General features: G+C 52.9%; 2 protein-coding genes across 5 annotated transcripts in view; one reads left to right on the top strand and one right to left on the bottom strand.

Moving 5' to 3' along the window:
* Nucleotides 1-6: 6 nt before the first annotated feature.
* On the top strand, nucleotides 7-14,984 carry GTPBP2 (GTP binding protein 2). Of its 4 annotated transcripts, none has more exons than XR_003096455.1 (13): nucleotides 7-69; nucleotides 3,190-3,216; nucleotides 3,867-4,051; nucleotides 4,442-4,550; nucleotides 5,168-5,365; nucleotides 5,809-5,983; nucleotides 6,286-6,505; nucleotides 6,970-7,105; nucleotides 7,524-7,582; nucleotides 8,502-8,673; nucleotides 9,853-10,017; nucleotides 10,480-11,806; nucleotides 13,994-14,984. XR_003096455.1 is itself a non-coding variant. In XM_025216729.1 (12 exons), exons 3-12 carry the CDS (start codon nucleotides 3,918-3,920, stop codon nucleotides 10,675-10,677), a joined length of 1,566 nt encoding a protein of 521 aa, XP_025072514.1. In that variant the 5' UTR covers nucleotides 7-69; nucleotides 3,190-3,216; nucleotides 3,867-3,917; the 3' UTR covers nucleotides 10,678-12,988. The 4 variants fall into 4 exon arrangements, 2 of the variants coding, with proteins under 2 accessions (XP_025072514.1, XP_025072515.1); XR_003096454.1 differs by having other exon boundaries at nucleotides 10,480-12,208; XM_025216729.1 differs by lacking the exon at nucleotides 13,994-14,984 and having other exon boundaries at nucleotides 10,480-12,988.
* Nucleotides 14,985-15,112: 128 nt separating this feature from the next.
* The window catches only part of POLH (DNA polymerase eta), a gene marked incomplete at its 5' end in the record, with an annotated part of 15,356 nt that continues 12,279 nt past the window's right edge, over nucleotides 15,113-18,189 (bottom strand). Inside the window, one exon of the mRNA XM_014525215.2 lies at nucleotides 15,113-16,066. Within this exon, the coding sequence (XP_014380701.2) occupies nucleotides 15,223-16,066 (844 nt within the window). The remainder of the gene's footprint in view (nucleotides 16,067-18,189) is intronic.

The following is an 18,189-nucleotide window of genomic DNA, read 5'->3' as shown; positions in this document are numbered from 1 at the left end:
AAGGCGAAGAAGAAGGGCGGGCGCGGCCGGGGCGGCAAGGCCAACAACCCGCCCTACCTGCCTCCCGAGGTACGTGCGGGCCGGCCCTGCGTGTGCTTCCGCGCGTACGCGTGTGTGTGCCCATGTGTGTACGTGCGCTTCTGCGTGGCTGTGCCCCTTGGGTGGACACGCCTGTAGCTCTGTGCTTGCTTGTACGTGTGTGCGTGTACATATATATGTGCGTGCACTTTTGTGTGTGCACGCTTCTGTGTGTATGCGGGCATGTGCGTGTACTTCTATGTGCGCATACACATGTAGGTGGACGTCTGTGCATGCGCACACTTGTATGTGTGTGCCTGTGTGTACCTGCGCATACAGGCATGCACGCGTACAGGCGTGCACACAATTTTGTGGGCACATGGTTGTATGTGTGTGCATGCATGTGCCTCTGTATGTACAGGCACCGCTATGTGTACATGCATGTACACCTACGTGTGTGCATGTGTCTGCACTTGTACACATGCAGATAAGTCATTTGCAGCTTCGTGGGGGTGGCATCCCCCCTGGCTGATTCTGGGCAGTGCCATGAAAGCAGTGGGCAAGCAGAGGGAGCAGGGGCCCTGGCAGCGATGCAAGACGTGATGAGGTGGCGGTGGTGTTATCCCTAGCTGGGGCAGGCCGCACAGGGAAGGGTTGGCCTCGGCTGAGAGGTGGCCGCTTAAGTGGTAGATCTCTGCAGAGAAAGAGTTTGCCCCACCGTGCCCATGACCTCTGTCTCTTCTAGCCTCTCCCCTCGGCTCCAGTCCTGGGAGCATGGAGGACTGAGGTGGATGGTTTTCTCAATTAACCAGGCTGGAAGCAGTCCCTGCAAGTTGGCTCAGTTGCCATGATTGTGGTGGGATGTGTTAAGATGCAGTTCCATGAGGCCTGAATTGTGGCTTTGCCCCCTGGGGGGGGGGGGACTGGGGTCCCCCCCCCCCCCCCCCCCCCCCCCCCCCCCCGCCCTCACCCCCATGGGGTCTGAGACAGCCCTGCTCCTTGACCTGCCTGACCTAAAGATGCCCTGCCGGGAGGGTGCAGGCATCAGCACAGCAGTGCTTGGCCTCCTGTCAGCAGGTGGAAAAACCTTATAGCCTCATAGTTACTGGGTTGCATAAGGATGAGTGTTGTTCCTTATGCAACCCTGAATGCCCTGTTCCCATCCCTTGTGGATATCTCATCTGCCAGATTGCGTGGGAACATACCCCTAGCTCCTAGGCCCACATTCCTGGCTCAGCAGGCTCCAGCAGCTCCACCCCCTCTGGTCTAATGGGATTCTCTCTATATTTGCTGATTTGGGGGAGCCAGCATGCAGAGGGTCCCCTCCCAGCCCTGGAAAGCAAGAGAGGAGGCATCCCATTTCATGGGGCTTGGCCTGGAAAGGGGACATTGTAGTCTCTTAAGTGCAGACAGTTCCCCAGGGCATGGGGCTGAAACCCCTGTTCTTGAAGCACAGGGCTTGCCAGGCTGGCGGCACTGCTGCTGTCTCTTGAGGAAGGTTTAAAATCCCAGAATGGCGGTGAGGGCACCTATTTTTGTGCAAGGCAGGGCCCTTGCTCTCAGGCTTGGGGATCAAAAGGTGTAGCTTCCTGTAGCTTCAGTTGGGACCTCCATACTCTGTTCCCAGGGACAGCATTGTCTTTTGTGGCACCTTGGTGGTTGTGCCTGTCAGTGGATAGCACAGCCAGTCCCTGGAGGCTTCGGTATCTCTTCCTTTCCTCTGCAGACCTGCATGCTCCATTGCTGGGCAAGTCTGTACTTGTTGCTTTGGTTTGTATAAGCCAACACGGCAGCGCTGCAACTTGCTCCCAAAAACACAAAAAAAACATCCATATGGGTCAGCCTCTGCACTGCTATCAGTGATTTACTGCCTCATCTCCAGAGATGCTGTCTCCCTACAGGAAGCAGCCTTGTTTCCTTTGCCCTTGGGTGGTGATCGGTAGGAGATGGAATTTGATATCGGACACACCTTCTTTCTTGGGGTTGGGGTGGACTTGTTGAGTTAGTGGCTCTTTTTTCTATTCCTGGCTACAGCAATCTGATTAGGCAGCAGTCCCTCCTGGGGAAGCCCCTCTGAGTTGTGCACCCACAGGAGCTCCCAGTCCAGTCTGTTTCTCTGGAGCTGTTAGTAGTTTGTTTCATCACAAGCTGATCAAATAGTGCTTGCTTCCTGATGGCTGTGTAGAACCTTGCTTCCCTCCCTGCAGGCTAGCCAGAAATGTTAATGCCTCATTTAGTTAGAGAAGCACTTAGTGGAAATGGGAGCAACTGCTGTCAAGGAGCGGATGGTCTCTGGCAGGCCAGTTCAGTGCTGGAGTGATTCTTGGGAGCATGTGTTAGAACAGTACAAGGAGGGTGGGAAGGACGGGAACCTCCATGGCTCAGTGTTGGAGTGGGGGAGGGAAAAGGGAGAGGCTGTGTGTCTGTCCCAGATCACCAGTTCTTCTTGTACAGATCTAGGGGAGGAGGCACTGGATGGTGTGGCGTTGGGGAGGGGAGATATGGCACCTTTCACTCCAGATCACCAGATCCTGAACAGGTCTAGCCAAACTGTGAATATAAGTTATACCTGTCAGTAATGTAATGGCCTTTGTAAAATAAAATGTAGCAGGGGGAGTATTTCTGTCTGTTTTATAGAAAGTCACCTGCTCTACCACTTGTCACCTCAGCAGTGGCACCAGGAATTGACTGTGCCGTGGAGAATGAGTCCTCTTCATCCACCCCTACAGGGCAGGGCTGTTTTGGAGATAGTGACCTCTTGTTACTTTCAGAAGGGTTTTGGCTGGCATCATACAGATTGGCTAATGCCTTTACACTCCACTCACTTAGACTCCTAGCGTTCACAAGAGAACATCCCAGCTGTTTGTTACCAGACAGACAGCGGCAGCATGTGTCTGGGCAGTTCCAGGGGAGCACCGGAGTGAGCCCTGCAGCTCTGGCCAAAGAGGCTGCAACGTATCGTGTGTACTGAATGTTGTGTGGTTTCTTTCTGAAGTAACAGGAAGAGCCCTAATGCTGCTTGACTGCTGATTATACTTCCCACCCCACCCAGGCCAGTGTGCAGGCTCATGGTGTGAGGGCAGCCCAGTAGGTAGGGAAAAGTATCTGCAGAAGGTGCCTTGGTGGCACAGAGGGTCATTAACCCATGTATCTTGTTTTGTTCTTTACCAGGCAGAAGATGGGAACATTGAGTACAAGGTGAGTCCTTTGGGGGTTGCAGAGAGGATACTCCCTAATCTGGGGCTCATGGGAGATTAAATGAATAAAGGCAGTATGTAAGGGAGGTGTCTTGGTACACCCCAGGAAACCTGCCCTGGGGAGGAGGTGCAAGAAGACAAGTAGACTACACTATCTACGTAGCTTTGGGCTCTCTGAATTCAGTGGTATGGGTTGATGTAGAACAGACTGGATCCTAGATTTCATGCAGTACAGAGTCCCTTAGAGCTACACTCTATGGGCCCTCACATGACTGGAGCAGTCAAGTGATCAGTGTGCACTTGGCTTCTTCTGAGCCATATTCCCTCCTTAGAGAGACGGAGCTACTGATGCCAGTTATGGCTCTTCCAACCACACTGCAGAGCTGTCCCACCACTCTTAGCTATTGAAGCCATTACAAATGTGGTTGAGCCCATGCTGGCCCTGGGGTGCCAGCTCTATTCTAGTCCACAGCTGCCATCTGCAAGGTGCTTGAAACATTCTGCTCTTGATATATGCAGCTACCTGTAATCCCATCTTTCCTTTCCCCCTGGCTCTTCAGACACTAGTTCGGAGTGTGTTTCCCAGGGGCAAGTCTGCAGGAGGGGCTGTTGCTTCACAGTGGAGGATTAGGGAATTGTTTTCCCAAGCAGCTGAAGCTGGTGAACCCCTCGCAGTATCGCTTTGAGCACCTAGTGACGCAGATGAAGTGGCGGCAGCAGGAAGGCCGGGGCGAGGCTGTATATCAGATTGGTGTGGAGGACAATGGGCTGCTGGTGGGTCTGTCAGAGGAGGAGATGCGTGCTTCCCTCAAGACACTGCGCCGCATGGCTGAAAAGTACGCATCTCCTCAGGATCTCTACCCTCCCTGTAGCCGAGTGGTTCAGATGTTCTCCAGCTTAGGAAAACCCAGCTCTGTCCCCAGCACCCCCAGAACCCTTGCAGATCTGGTGGCTGTTCTGCCACCTCCACAAAGCCTACAGATCAAGGAAATTCCCCCTAGCCAATGTCCTTCATAACCAGAGAGGACCCTAGATGAGGGCCTGTGGTCTTTGCTGCTAGAGAGCACTATCGTTGAGTGTTAGGTTTCTGCGTATGTTTCTGTTACTCAGAGTTAATCTCCCTGGCAGATTGAGTTTTGCTCTGAATTCCCCTGTGGTTCCCTGGGAAGGTGATTCCCTGAAGGGCCAATCTTGCAGTGACCAGTTCCCTCCTGCCCCCTTTGCAGGGTCGGCGCTGACATCACCGTCCTGCGGGAGCGCGAGGTAGATTATGACAGCGACATTCCCAGGAAGATAACAGAGGTCCTTGTCCGGAAGGTTCCTGATAACCAGCAGGTATGGGGCCCCTTGACTGGGCTGTTCTCCCTGGCTTGGGGACCCTCTGGTACTGGAAACTGCCAGGCTCTGTCTAAGAGGTTTTCTGTTGGGAAGAGATAGGAATCCTTCCCCTGGAGGCACCTTCTTCTAGAATAGTTCATAGGACACACTTTAGTGAGCTGCCAGCATGGGATCACGAGACCCTCCTTCATCTGGAGGGGATCAGTTAGAACCCACTCCAAGTAGTGGGGGTTGGCTGGGTCAGGGAGTGAGATGACGAAGCCTTGCACCTCTGTGGTAGTGGGCCTTTTGAAGATCAGGCCATGACAATGAACGTCCGTCACACCAAGCATGTACGTGAACTTCCTTTTGTGATGTCATAGGCCAATATGCGTCATCACAGCAGAGTGTGCTGTGACAAACTCTGTCCCATGACACCATGGGCTAGGGGACAAATCTAAAGCAGCAGCCAGAGATTGCTGTGCAGTACAGTCCCTCTTGGCTACCCTTCAGGGAGCCTGTAGGGCATGCCTCTGCTGACATCTGGTGAGCACATGCCACCTGTCTATATGAGTGGGGTCCCTGTCCAAAGGGGACAGGTTCCCCTGTGATTTTTCTCAGTCTTGTTCCTTTAGTTCCTAGACCTGCGAGTGGCTGTGTTGGGGAATGTGGACTCAGGGAAATCAACCCTGCTGGGTGTCCTCACACAGGGTGAGCTGGATAATGGGAGGGGCAGAGCTCGCCTCAACCTCTTCCGGCATCTCCATGAAATTCAGTCAGGAAGAACATCCAGCATCAGCTTTGAGATCCTGGGCTTCAACAGCAAAGGAGAGGTAAGGGTGGCAGTGAGGAGAAAGGGACCAGATCAGTTACAGCAGAGAATGGGGGAGCGTGGGTGTCCTAACTTGTTGCTTCTGGCCGCTGCACCTGAAGGGATCATTCCTTATCACTTGTGGATCAGCCAAGGAACAGATGTCTAGTCCTGCATTCCCTGTTGGTGCAGTAGAGGTTAGGAATGATGCAGCTGAGGTGCTGCTTGTCCAGGTGGAACAGACATACTTTCTAGTGTCCTGCCTCTGCCTCCAGAAGAGCAGCTCTGAGGTTGACCTTATAGTGCAGCCATAGCAGTTTGAGGTCTCTTGGGCCTGGACTCTTTCCAAGTGCCAACCCTCAAGTTCTCTCTGGCACTTGTTTCTGCTTAGGTGGAGTTGGGCTTGGCAGCTCCCTTTTCTTTTGCATGCCCCTGCCTCAGCCTCTGGTTTCTCTTCCTCACTAGGTAGTGAACTACAGTGACTCACGAACCGCAGAAGAAATCTGTGAGAGTTCCTCCAAAATGATCACCTTCATTGACCTGGCTGGCCACCATAAGTACCTGAAAACCACCATCTTTGGCCTCACCAGCTACTGCCCGGACTTTGCTATGCTGGTAGTGAGTGCCAACACTGGCATCGGTAAGTGTGCCCCAGCTTGCCTGAAGTCCTCCCACTGCCCCCATCTTGCCCTGTGCCATCTGGATGGCTGTTTTCTGATTAATCCTTGGCTCTGCAAGAAACACTCTGGGTTCCTAGGGAGAGGCCCTGTCTTTCTGTCTAGGGTGATGCTTAAAAAAATCCTGCCCTCTTCCCATTACCCAGAAGCTGAGCTTCCATTTTCATCCCTGGTGAGCTTTATGGCCTGAGACACAAAGGCATCCTGCAAGCAAGTGATCTTGCTTCCTGTTACTTTTAGCTGAGCTCTCCCTGATCTCTTGTAGCAGGTACAACGCGAGAGCACCTGGGCCTGGCCATGGCCCTCAAGGTACCTTTCTTCATCGTCATCAGCAAAGTGGACTTGTGTTCAAAAGCCACTGTGGAACGGACTGTGAAGCAGCTGGAGCGCATCCTGAAGCAGCCAGGCTGCAACAAGCTCCCCCTGTTGGTGAACTCGGATGATGATGCTGTTACAGCAGCGCAGCAGTTTGCACAGTCTCCCAAGTAAGGGATCTTCATCCTTTCTTGCAAGGGTTGTGGTCAGTCAGCTTAGTCTGGGCTCCTTGGGGTATTCCTTGCTCCACAAAGATGCAAGAGGAGACCACCTTTTTAGGGGGCATTAGTTGAAATAAATATCTCTTAAATTATCCACCTGTCCCCTCCCTAGATTTTGTGTCATCCTCATTCATGTTCCTTCTCTGAGGCCTGTTCTGGACACACACAGCAAGAGCCAATGACTGATAGTGGAATGAATGTATTCCCATATTATCTAGGAGACAATGTTCCTGTGAGGAAACTTGAATTGATTGGGTGCAGATGGCCTGGCTTGAACCCTTTGTGGGTAGGTGGGATCATTGCCAGCCCACGCTCCCTTCCCTAGGTGGGGTTAGTTCTTTACAACAGTTCCCCAGGGTGGGTTCTGCAGCTGCATTGCACCCCTAGCTCATTCCTCTCTGTCTGTTTGGCAGCATCACCCCCATCTTCACTCTGTCCAGCGTTTCTGGGGAGAATCTGGATCTCTTGAAAGTTTTCCTCAACATCCTTCCTCCTCTGACCAACAGCAAAGAGCAGGAGGAGTTGATGCAACAGCTCACAGAGTTCCAGGTATGTAAGAGAGTTCCCTTCAGGTTATTACACTGTGCTTACCGCCGTGGTGGCTCAAGCCAGGCAGAGGGTCCCCTGGACTCGGGGTAGCAAAAGTTGTTAGCTGCTGGACAAGTAACAAGGGAGCTGAAAACAGAGACCCAGCTTGTACTCATGCTAAAAATCTATCAGACAGTTGGGTCCCCAGCTTAACTTCAGTGAGGAGATGCATTGACCATATCTGAATAAAGACAGCTTTTATGTCCATTTCTTAAGTCTGCGGTGTTTTAAAATGGGGAGGTGTGGGGGCTGATGAAAGCCCTGATGCACGCTTTGGTACCCTGAAGAAAGGAGCTTTCCTGCAGCCTGTGTTAGGTGGATGATTGTGGTTGCTTTCCCCATTGCCCAGTGACTAAGGAGCTTGCTCTTGTTGCTGTAGGTGGATGAGATCTACACAGTGCCTGAGGTGGGGACTGTCGTGGGAGGAACACTGTCAAGGTGAGTGCTGCTTTTTGTATAAAAAAAACAACACACAGGGCCAGGCTTTGGGTGTGGCAAGGGTGATGTGGCATGACCAGTACTGATCTTGCAGGGGATTTGATCTATGCTGCACTGCCAGGCCAGTGTAGGGCAAGCTGCCTTAATACCCTTCTCTGGGTGAGATGGGGAGCAGTGTAGGGATAAGCTTAGGAGCAAGTATTGTTCTAGGAGACAGGCACTGGTGAGAATCCTGGGCAACTAGCTGCACCTACAGGCATGAGGAGGGCACCTTGCATGAAGGAAACTGAAAGAGGTGATTGGTGGGTGGCCAGAGCACAAAAGATCCAGTGTGGGAGCTGTTCTGCTGTCAGGGCAGTGGCTGGTGCTTGGTTGGCCTTCTGAGGTAGCACTTTCATTGGACTCCAAAGTCCTGCCTCAGGTAGGAGGTAGCTTGGAGAAGAGCAGCAGGACCATAGCCCTATCCCTGATGAGAGCAGTGTTTGCTGTGTTGCCTCTGTACAAACCAAGGGGAATGTTCTTCCTGTTGGTCTCCTGATCAAGATTGGGTCTGCTGGTCCATCTCTCAAGGATCCTAGATAAACTGATCCACAGTCAGTGCTAAATTCCCTGCATTCCAGTGAAGGCAACACAGAGTTCAAGAAGGAGGTGCAGACTGGGGTGTCTATATCTCAGGACCAGACCCTTGGAATCTGAGCATCAGCATACCTGCTGTAGAGGAACAGGGGGCGGCACTGATTGCTTTGAGGAATTCTGACTCCCACATTGCCAGCGCTGATTAGTTGGGCAGACCCTGGAGCAAGAGCCCAAGCAAACTGCCTTGTAGTGGGATTTGGAGAGGCTGTGAATTGACTTCACTGAGTGTCACTTTCCTTGTGTGTCATGCTTAAAATGTGTCCTGCTCTTATGCCATCTGCAGTGGGATCTGCAGAGAGGGGGAGAACCTGGTGGTTGGCCCAACTGACGATGGCAAGTTCCTCCAGCTGAAGGTGTGTAGCATCCAGCGGAACCGTTCAGCATGTCGCGTGCTCCGGGCAGGACAGGCTGCTACCTTGGCCCTTGGGTCCTTTGACCGGTCCCTGCTACGCAAGGTGAGTCTTGTTCCCATCCTCTAGGACAGGGGTTGTCAACCAGGGGTATGCTTCTACACACCACCCTGCGCTTCTGCCTCCCAGGAGCAAAGGGAGGGGGGACAGCAAGGGCAGCAACACCCCTTTGCGGGCTGCACAGACGCTGCCCACCTGGCCGGACATGGGAGGGTGGGGGGAAGCTCATGTGCAGTGGCCACTGCCACCACCCACCACTCTGCATCTGGCTGTGAGCCTCCCCTTCTCCACTGCTCCATATTGGAGTTGGAGTACTGCATCCAGTTCTGGGCGCCACACTTCAGGAGAGATGTGGGCAACATCGAGAGGATCCAGAGGAGGGCCACTCACGTGATTAGGGGGCAGCAGGGCAGGCCCTGCGAGGAGAGGCTATGGGACCTGAACCTGTCCAGCCTCCACAAAAGGAGGCTGAGAGGGGACCTGGTGGCTGCCTATAAACTTGCCAAGGGAGATCAGCAGGCAATGGGAGAGTCCCTGTTCCCCTGTGCACTACTGGGGGTAACAAGGAACAACGGCCATAAGTTGACTGAGAGTAGATTCAGGCTAGATATCAGGAGGCACTACTTCACTGTCAGGGCAGCTAGGAACTGGAACCAACTTCCAAGGGAAGTGGTGCTCACCCCTACCCTGGGGGTCTTCCAAAGGAGGCTAGACTGCCACCTAGCTGGATTCATTTGACCCCAGCATCCTTTCCTGCCCATGGCAGGGGATTGGACTAGATGATCTGCTTGGGCCCCTTCTGACCCTACCAACTATGAAACTATTAAAGGTTGAAAACTCCTGCTCTAGGAGCTGCCACTCAGCTCCTCAGTGGTCAAGGAGTGATGGGGTCAGCGACCAAGACCTTGAGCCGGCAAGGTTGAAGGTTATTACTCTTTCTCAGAGCTGTCCTACTTGCTGGGAAGGGATTTGGGATACACATGAGAAACATTCACCCCAACTCCAAGCCTACAACCACCACCCTAAAATCTGCTTCAACTAGTGTGACAGCAGGCCTCCAGGCTTTGGCATGCATCCATGCATCTTTGTAGATTTTCAGGGACTGGGTTGGGGCTGAGCCCCAAAGCAAGGAAGAGATTATGGCAAGTTAAAGGCCATGGGATTCAGACCAAGAAAGGGCTGTTCTCTGATAACCTGAGTTTTGGGTTTGGGGCTGTCATGCAGGGCATGGTGATGGTGAGCCCAGAGATGAACCCCACTATCTGCTCAGTCTTTGAAGCTGAGATCGTACTGCTTTTCCACGCCACAACTTTCAGGAAAGGATTCCAGGTCACCGTGCATGTGGGAAATGTGCGGCAGACTGCCATTGTGGAGAAGATCCATGGGAAGGTGAGCTCCCAACTATGGAGTGGGTGTTGCCAGGATTCCTTAGTGTTAAGACCTTCAGGCAGAAAGAGAAGTGGGATAGGATGTCCTGGCTATCACAATCATAGATTTGAACTCGCTGCTCATCCCTGCTAAAGCCAGTGGACTTGGTCAGATTCCTCCTTTCCTCTCCTGAGAAGCTGCCTCTTCACTTTGCAGATGGTCTGCTGGAATCACTGGGGAAAGCATCAACAGGACAGGATAGGGGAGTAACCCCTTCTCCAATCCTCACTTGAAGAGAATCAATTTTTGTCCCAGGTTCCCCTTACAGTGGGAGGGACTCGGGCTGCGGCAATGTAAATAGTGGGTGACTGGGGAAAGGAGGGATCTTGTAACCATCCCAGTTTCCCAGTGCCCGCCAATGTGGGGCTAACGGTCATACTCCTGTTTGTATTGTGGTGACCGATTGTCCTGTCTCTCCCTCAGGACAAGCTGCGAACAGGGGAGAAGGCTGTCGTTCGTTTCAGGTTCATCAAACACCCTGAGTACTTGAAGATCGGAGCCAAGCTGCTCTTCCGGGAAGGTGTCACCAAAGGCATTGGGCATGTCACCGACCTTCAAGGCATCACCACCAAAGAGAACAGCTTAGAGGAAACCCTGGGGACAGGAGGACTGAGCTTCTGACTACCTTTCAGTGGGAGCGCTCTCCAGACACCAACGATTGGGGAGACTGATGGGAGCTCCCCCAGCTCTTCAGGTGCTACCAGGAGCTGCTGCTACCCAGTTCTAGCATGGGTTTCTCTCCTCCGCGTTGCAAGATGGAGCCCAGATTTTCTTGCATTCAGTGCCCTTCGTGGGACAAATGAAGCATGTCTTTGCATCGCCTGCTGTTTTCGTTAACCTGCCCTCTCTGAGAATAGACCAGCGGCAGACCTGGGCAGGCGAGTCCTGGCTTTGTTTCTTGTTTGGAAAGTTACTGGCTTAGGCAAAGCAAAGCCCCTGAAGTGAATGACTGGCAGCGAAGGGAACCTGCCTCCTGTCATGCAGAAAGATCAGCCCCATTCTGGCTTGCCGAGCATTGGGCCCTGTTGTCATACTGTTTTCCCTATGGGGCAATAGACCTTTGGGTAGGGGCAGGACCAAGCCTTGCCACCTACAGCAGGGGCTGGGTTACACATGGACTCACAAACAAAAGGAACGCCTCTCAAATTGCTTTCAGGACACTTTTTAACCCTTTGATTTTGGTTGGTTTTAATCCAGTTCTAATTTCCTTCTGTGCTGAGTTTTCAAGACTCCTCCTTAGTTTCATCTCTTCCTGTGTGTGTCAACTTGGGGGAAACCTCCTCCCTGGACTAGCCCTCACCTGGTGGGGTGACTTCTGCCCAGTGCTCCTGTCATGTGGGAGGTCTACACAGCCCAGTACAGTTGGCCTGCTAAAGGCAGCATGAAGCCAGATTTTACACCTGTCTCTTCTGCTCACTGAGGCTAGCCATAGCCTGTGCTTATACCTGCAGGTGGCTGTTGGAGTTTAGCAGCAGTGACTTGCAGTGGATTTGTTGCAGTCAGACTGTGCCCCAGCCCAGCTCGCTCCTTGGGGACTTGCCTTAATACTTAAGAAGCCTAGGGGGCAGTTAGCGGCACAACGCACAGTGGCTTCTACCATTGGATGCAATTTTGACAGCAACTGCTGCAGTGATACTTTTGCTCTCGTTCTTCTTGGTCAAGTAGAGGGGAGACGTCCTTGTCTCTGCCATGGAGACGTGTCTGAGGAAAGCTAGTGTGAGCCCATGGCTACTGAAGAACCTGTATGCAGGTAGAGACCAGCATGCTCCTGTCTCCCTCCACTCTGGCTATATACTTCCCCACTTGTGTCCTTCAGGTAACAAGTGCTAAGTAGTGAGGGGCAGCCTGGAGAGTGCAGTAGAGGCTGTATTGCTGTACGTAAGGCTCCTGATTTTCTTGGTGACTTCAGCCAGGCTGGTTGGCTGGAGCACTGCCTGCAGCTAGCATGCTGCATAAGGAGACATGGACAGCTGGGCTGGGTAGCGTCTGCAGGTGGTGTTAAGGAGAAAAAAGGGAGCTAGTGTTTTGCTCCCTGCGATGCAGATCAGATGCTCTAAGGCGAATGTCCCTCAAACAACCTGGGGCCAGATGCTTCTGCGGCCTCCTGCTCAGGGTTTTCTTCTTGCTGGGGCTGCCGCCAGGGTCCGTGGAGGTAAGACTGAATGGCTGAGTTTACCACTCCAATGAGCTGCTCTAGAACATCAGCTTCCTCACTACCAGCTCTGCCTGCAGCCTGCAAAAGTGGCTGGCAGTTTTGAAGGGGGGGAAGAAGATAAGTGGTTTGTTCTACCAAGAAGGGTTAAGGGGAAGTGCCTTCCTTCCCAACCCACTGTGCTGATTGAATCCTCCTGGCTTGGGGAGGCCTGTTACTAACACAGAACAAGTGCTACCCATTCCCTTCGGAGGGGCAGGGAACTGACTCTTGGAAGTACCTTGCCCGCTTCCAGCTGGGGCTGGAGGGCTCTTCTCTCTCTTCCCTTCACATATGGATGTGGCTGCTTTATTGGCTCAGATTCATTAAAGCAGGGGGCTTTTCCGTTTCAGCCCTGGCAGCTGGCTGGGTCCCAGTGCAGTGTTTTTGCCCTCATATATGCTTTCAGGGAGGACAGGGCCCCAACTACCAGCAAGAACTTCCCTCTGGTGCTACTGTCAGGGTAAGCATTGCCCAAGGAGGGGCTCCGTCTCCCTGTTGCCTGCAGTGCCCTTGATATGGTCTCCAGCACTGACACATCCTCAAGGTGCTGTTTCTTCCCTGGAAGAGCACTTTTCACCCCTGTCCTGTCCTTCCTTCCCTGTGTGGTGTAACTGTTCTTGGTGCCATGCTCTTCATACTTCACCGTTATGTTGTCTTGGATTTCTCATGCCAGGAGATGATGCCCATTTCCTTGGCATCTCTATATATAATGTACAGAATAAAGATGTTTTATTGAGAGTGCGCTGGCTGAGTGGTGGAGGTGGAGAGAGCTTTCCCAAACCTTGCAGCCTTTTGTGGAAATGACTTTGTTGCTAGGTCACAGCTTTAAAAAAGCTGTGTTCCCCTCCCCCCCCCCCTTCCCGTGCTCGGCCCTATAAATACAGTCTGGGACTGTGGAAAGAATGCACGTACGCTGCTGTTTACAAGCTTGCGCTGCCTGTTTATCAGACCTTAGCCACCCGTGGTTAAGATGACTCAGCCATGTCACCCTGAGCTCAGCAGTTCCTGCTGCAACAGGCTGATCTTGCTGTACCCACAGTGCTGAGTGGCCATGCACGCCTGTTACCTCAGGCCCTAATTAAAGGATCACTCCCCATAGCCTCAGCTTAACTGGTAGTTTTGTTTTGAAACAGTTCCAGCCTTTAGCCAGCATTGGTGGGAGGAGTGTTTTTCCTCAGCCTCCAGAGGCTGGAAACCAGGTTGGCCTGCATTTTAAAGGACTTGTTGCCACCTCTCTTGCCTGGATAGCAGTTGAACCGAGCTCTGTTGAATTGAAAGGTTGTATTGCCTTTTTCCTTACTCATCCTGTTTACATTTTTTTGCATGCCATCCAGCTTGGCTGATGCCACACACTGTCGGTTTTGTTTCCTGGCTGTCCTGCAGCAACCTGCTGCTATCACAAGAAAGTGATGCAATCTTATCAGTATGGTTGTAATTGCTACTCACAGGACAGCTGAGAAATCCCCTTGTTTCTGAACTCAAGATGTACAATGACTATGAGCCCCTTCTGCAGGTCAGTGTAGATAGTTATGGGACAGAAAGCTCTGTCCCCTAAACCTAGAGGGAAGGTATGAAAGCTGCTGCTGACCAAGGGAAAGCAGCTGTTCCCTAAAGGAAATAGGCCACAGCTGAGCCAAAGCCAATAATCAGTATAACATGGGGATGGAAATAAGCATGCAAATGCTGTTCCTGCCAGTGCTGGCTATCTATACTTAACCTTAGACTCTGCCCTCCCCCCTCTAGGACTCACCCATGGAGAACCACACAGCTGATGAAACTGCCTGCAAGCCTAAAGTTTTCAACCACACCCAGAACTGTTACAACGTGGCAGGAATCCCCTTCCCAGAGCCAAGTTCACATGCCAGCAGCTAGCAACCACTGTTTTGAATGTGGCCTGAGCCTGAAGAAGTCACCTCCTGTGGGGGAGGTGGGGGTAGATCCTGATAAGCTGAGCTCTGCTATGGAAATGAAAGCTTCCTTATTCAGCACAACAGCCGGTCTCTCCTCAGCACAGATTTGCTCTGCTGCAGTGGTGCTGTGTACTGGGGTGATCCTCTCTACAGCCCGCAAAGTAGGCTGTTCCCTACTTTGGGAGCTTGTCAGCCAGCCCCTTGTAGTCCTTGCTGCAGAACAGCTGGACCTGTATCAAAGGCCAGCTGATACAGCTGCTTGCAACCTTCAGGTAAAGAACATGCTACTATAAGCAGCAAAAAATAGGTGGAGCCTCCTCTCTGGAAAGGGAAAAGTGCTTTTTTAAACAGACCCAAGGGATTCTCTCTCAGCTTTTTTCTTTAAAAATCACATCACTGCTGTAGCTAGCCCCTAGTCCCAGGGGCCCCCTAGCATGGTCCAAAGTAGTTATCAATGCTCAGGGAGAATACAGAGCAAGTAGGACCAATACTAGTGCAATGGGTGCCATGCAGCAGAAAGCTGTTTCCTGCCACTATCTACACACAAATTCTCTGTCATGCTTTGAACTCCTGCCTCATGCAAAAGTCAGTGCTGAGGGTCCTGACATTAGTCAGCTGGAGTAGCCAAGAGAAAGAGGAAAATCCATTCCACTCCAGTAGCCTAAGCACATGACTAAGAAGGATACAATGTCAGGCTACATGACAGGCAAGCCCCAGCCCTGCCCTGCCTCACTGCGCCATCTTAAGTGGGGAAAACACCACAGCCTACAGAGACCAAAGATAACATTCTTTGCTTTTTGTGCAAAACTCCACAGCAGCAGCACACAAACCCTGGCACCACTTCCACCAGCACCCCCAGAAGTGGCCAGAAGGGCCTGCAACTCCACAGCCCCTAGCAAAGCTGGTGGGGCACTGCTGCTGTTTCCTCCTCAGGTCTAGCTGTTCTCAGCCAAAGGGAGAAGAAACATTTATTAGATAAAAATTGACAGAAAGGATAAAAACTTTAAAAAACAAAATCAGTTCCTTCTAAAATCGTTCTGGAGCACCTGGCTGGGCACAGGCTTAGGGAGGCAGCCGTTTAAAGAAGTAGTCCAGAGTCCTGGTAACTCCCTGTCTACGTCGCTTTGCGCTAGAGCTTGTGGGGGTCTTGGGCTTGCTTTTGCCATTGGCAGGACTGAGAGGCATGGCACAAGGACTGGTCGGCACAGGGGAAGTGCGGGGGAAGCTGGGCTCTGTGAAGGAGTTCTGCAGCTCCACTGCAAAGTGATAATCCATGTGCTCTGGGAGGTCCCAAACCAGCACCTGCTGGCCACACTTCTCACAGAGCAACTGGTCCCCTGGAGAAGTGCGGGGGGCCTGGCCACACCCAGAAGAAGGTGCTAAACTCCCCTCCTTCCACTCAGCAGCTTGTTCTGAAGCAGCTTCTGGTTCTGCTTTCAGGGTGGTCCTGGGTGCTAGGGCAGCAGAGGGGGTTCCTGCAGCACCAGATGACTCCTCACAGGGAAGTGGCTTAGAAGAGGGAGAGTTGCCCCCCTTGGGGCTTTGCTTCACAATGGCTTCTGGACTCTGAACTGTATTGAGCATGGGATCTTCTAGGTCCTGGTGTCTATCAGGACAAGGCAACAATGAGCCTGCACCAATGACAGCAGGTACACAGGGCCCTGCAGCAGCACAGGCTTGCTGCTTCTCTGCTGCCCTCTGGAAATAGGAATCAATGGCATTCACTGGCTTCTTGCCAGGCTCTTTCCTTGGGCTCCCAAGGGACTTAGCATTGGGGCTGACGGGTGCTGTGGCACCAGCTGTTGGGGCTTCACTGGTCAGGAAGGTGGCAATGCCTGCAGGGAGGAGGGTGGGAGCTTCAGAGAACTTGCTTGCAGACATAAGAAGCATTGTAAGTGGAGGGGACCTGTGAAGAAAAATGGATTAGTAACAGCTCGAAGACTGGCTACAGGAGCATAAGCCAAGGCAGGCTTTAAAGCTACAAAGTTTCAGCAGGCACAGAACACAGGTTGCAGACTGCTTGAAGCTAGGCAAAGTGTCTAAGGCAAGAGCGGGCAAAACGGTGGATCCAGGTGATGGCCAGGGGCTGGTGGGAAATGGAATCCAGCCACCTTGCTGTGGCTGGTTTCCATAGAGACCCCAGCAGCAGATGCACTGTAAGAGCAGGGGGGGTGGGGGGGCAGGGTTTCCATGGAGACCAGCCCCAGCAGCAGAGAGCTACTCCACAGCCAGGGCTGGGATCTTGCAGTGGTGACAGCGAGGTCCAGAGCTGGGGCAGATCCGCGATCTGCTGCCTGCATGCCCCTGCCCAGGGTGTGCGGACAGTGGATCACAGCTCTGCCCCAGCTCTGGACTATGTTGTCATTGCCACAAGATCCCAGCCCTGGAGCACTGCTTGCCCTGCCACATACCCAGCCAGTGCTGCTGGGGCTGGTCTCTATGGAAACCCTGGCCCAGTGCTGTCACAGCACTGACACTGTTGGGATCTCCATGGAAACCAGCCACAGCAGGGGTTGCTGGGAAATGGAGTCTGCTGCAGTCCCAATGCAGCCCGCGGGCCAGACTGCCTGCCCCTGGTCTATGGTGAGCTGGGTCTGGTGGTGTTTGACAAAACATTAGTGTCCCTTCAGCCTGCAAAATGGACTGCCTTCCTCTTCGCCCCACACCCCAAAGAAGACAGCTAAAATCAGGCTGGGCCTTTCACTCACAGGAGCAGAGGGAGCCCAGCCAAGGCTAGTGCTGCCCAAGGCTGCGGCAGCTGCTGCAATCCCCACAGGCCAGGCTGTGCTCAAGTGCCTGGATCTCCACCTGAGCCCAAGGCACAGCTGTCCTAGCTGGGCCCCACTTACCCGCTTGGGAAGAAAACCACACATGGGCGATATGCCCAGGACTGTGCTTTTGTGCCCATCCTGCCCCAGCCCTGGTAAAATCTGTGGGCAAGGAAGGAGCCCCCTAGGGGGCACTTGCCTGCCTGTACACTAAATGCCAGGAGCTTGGGGAATAAGCAGGAGGAGCTCATCCTCCTGCTCAGTGCAAACAATTACGATGTCATAGGGATAACGGAGACCTGGTGGGACTCCACCCATGACTGGACCACGGGTATAGATGGCTATACCCTGTACAGGAGGGATCGTGTAGAGAAAAGGGGCGGGGGTGTAGCTCTCTATGTTAAGGAAAACTACACATCCCTGCAAGCCGATATTGGCGACCAGGGTGGACGGCTGGAGACCCTCTGGGTTAAAATCCGTGGGGAACACAGCACAGGGGACACAATGGTGGGAGTCTATTACAGACCTCCCACTCAAAGTCCTGAGCTTGACCAGGAGTTTGCCCAGGAACTGGCTGAGGCAGCACGCTCCAGGACCATGGTTGTCACGGGTGACTTCAATTACCCGGACATCTCGTGGGAGGATCGCTCAGCAAAATCTGAGCGGTCACAGAGCTTCCTCTCGTGCGTGGATGACCTCTACCTGACTCAAGAAGTCCATGGGCCAACAAGAGGCAAAGTGCTGCTCGACCTGGTACTGGCTACTGGGGATGACCTAGTCGGCGACCTAGTGATCGATGGGAAGCTGGGTGACAGCGACCACGAGCTGATCACCTTTACCATCTGCCGAAAAGCTGGCAAGTCGGTCAGCAATGCGCAAGTCCTTGACTTCAGGAAAGCCGACTTTGACAAGCTCAGGAGGCTTGTCAGTGAGGCCCTAAGGGACCGTGACCACAGGGAGAGGGGAGTTCAAGAGGAGTGGTTGCTCCTCAAGGGAGCGATCCTCAATGCACAAACTAAGTCTATTCCATCTCGGAGGAAAGGCAGCAAGAGGGCACAGCAGCCCCCCTGGCTCTCCAGGGACCTAGCAGACCTCCTGAGGCTAAAAAGAAAGGCCTACAAAGGATGGAGGATGGGAGTCACCTCCAAGGAGGATTATTCTGCACTGGTCCGGTCCTGTAGGGAGCAGACCAGGAAAGCCAAGGCTGCAACTGAACTCCAACTAGCTTCGAGCATCAAGGACAATAAAAAGTCCTTTTTCA

This window comes from Alligator sinensis, unplaced genomic scaffold (assembly GCF_000455745.1).
Source record: "Alligator sinensis unplaced genomic scaffold, ASM45574v1 scaffold1456_1, whole genome shotgun sequence".
Lineage (NCBI taxonomy): Eukaryota > Metazoa > Chordata > Crocodylia > Alligatoridae > Alligator > Alligator sinensis.
The sequence above is the reverse complement of the archived record's forward strand: the minus strand, read 5'-3'. Positions and strand labels throughout refer to the sequence as shown.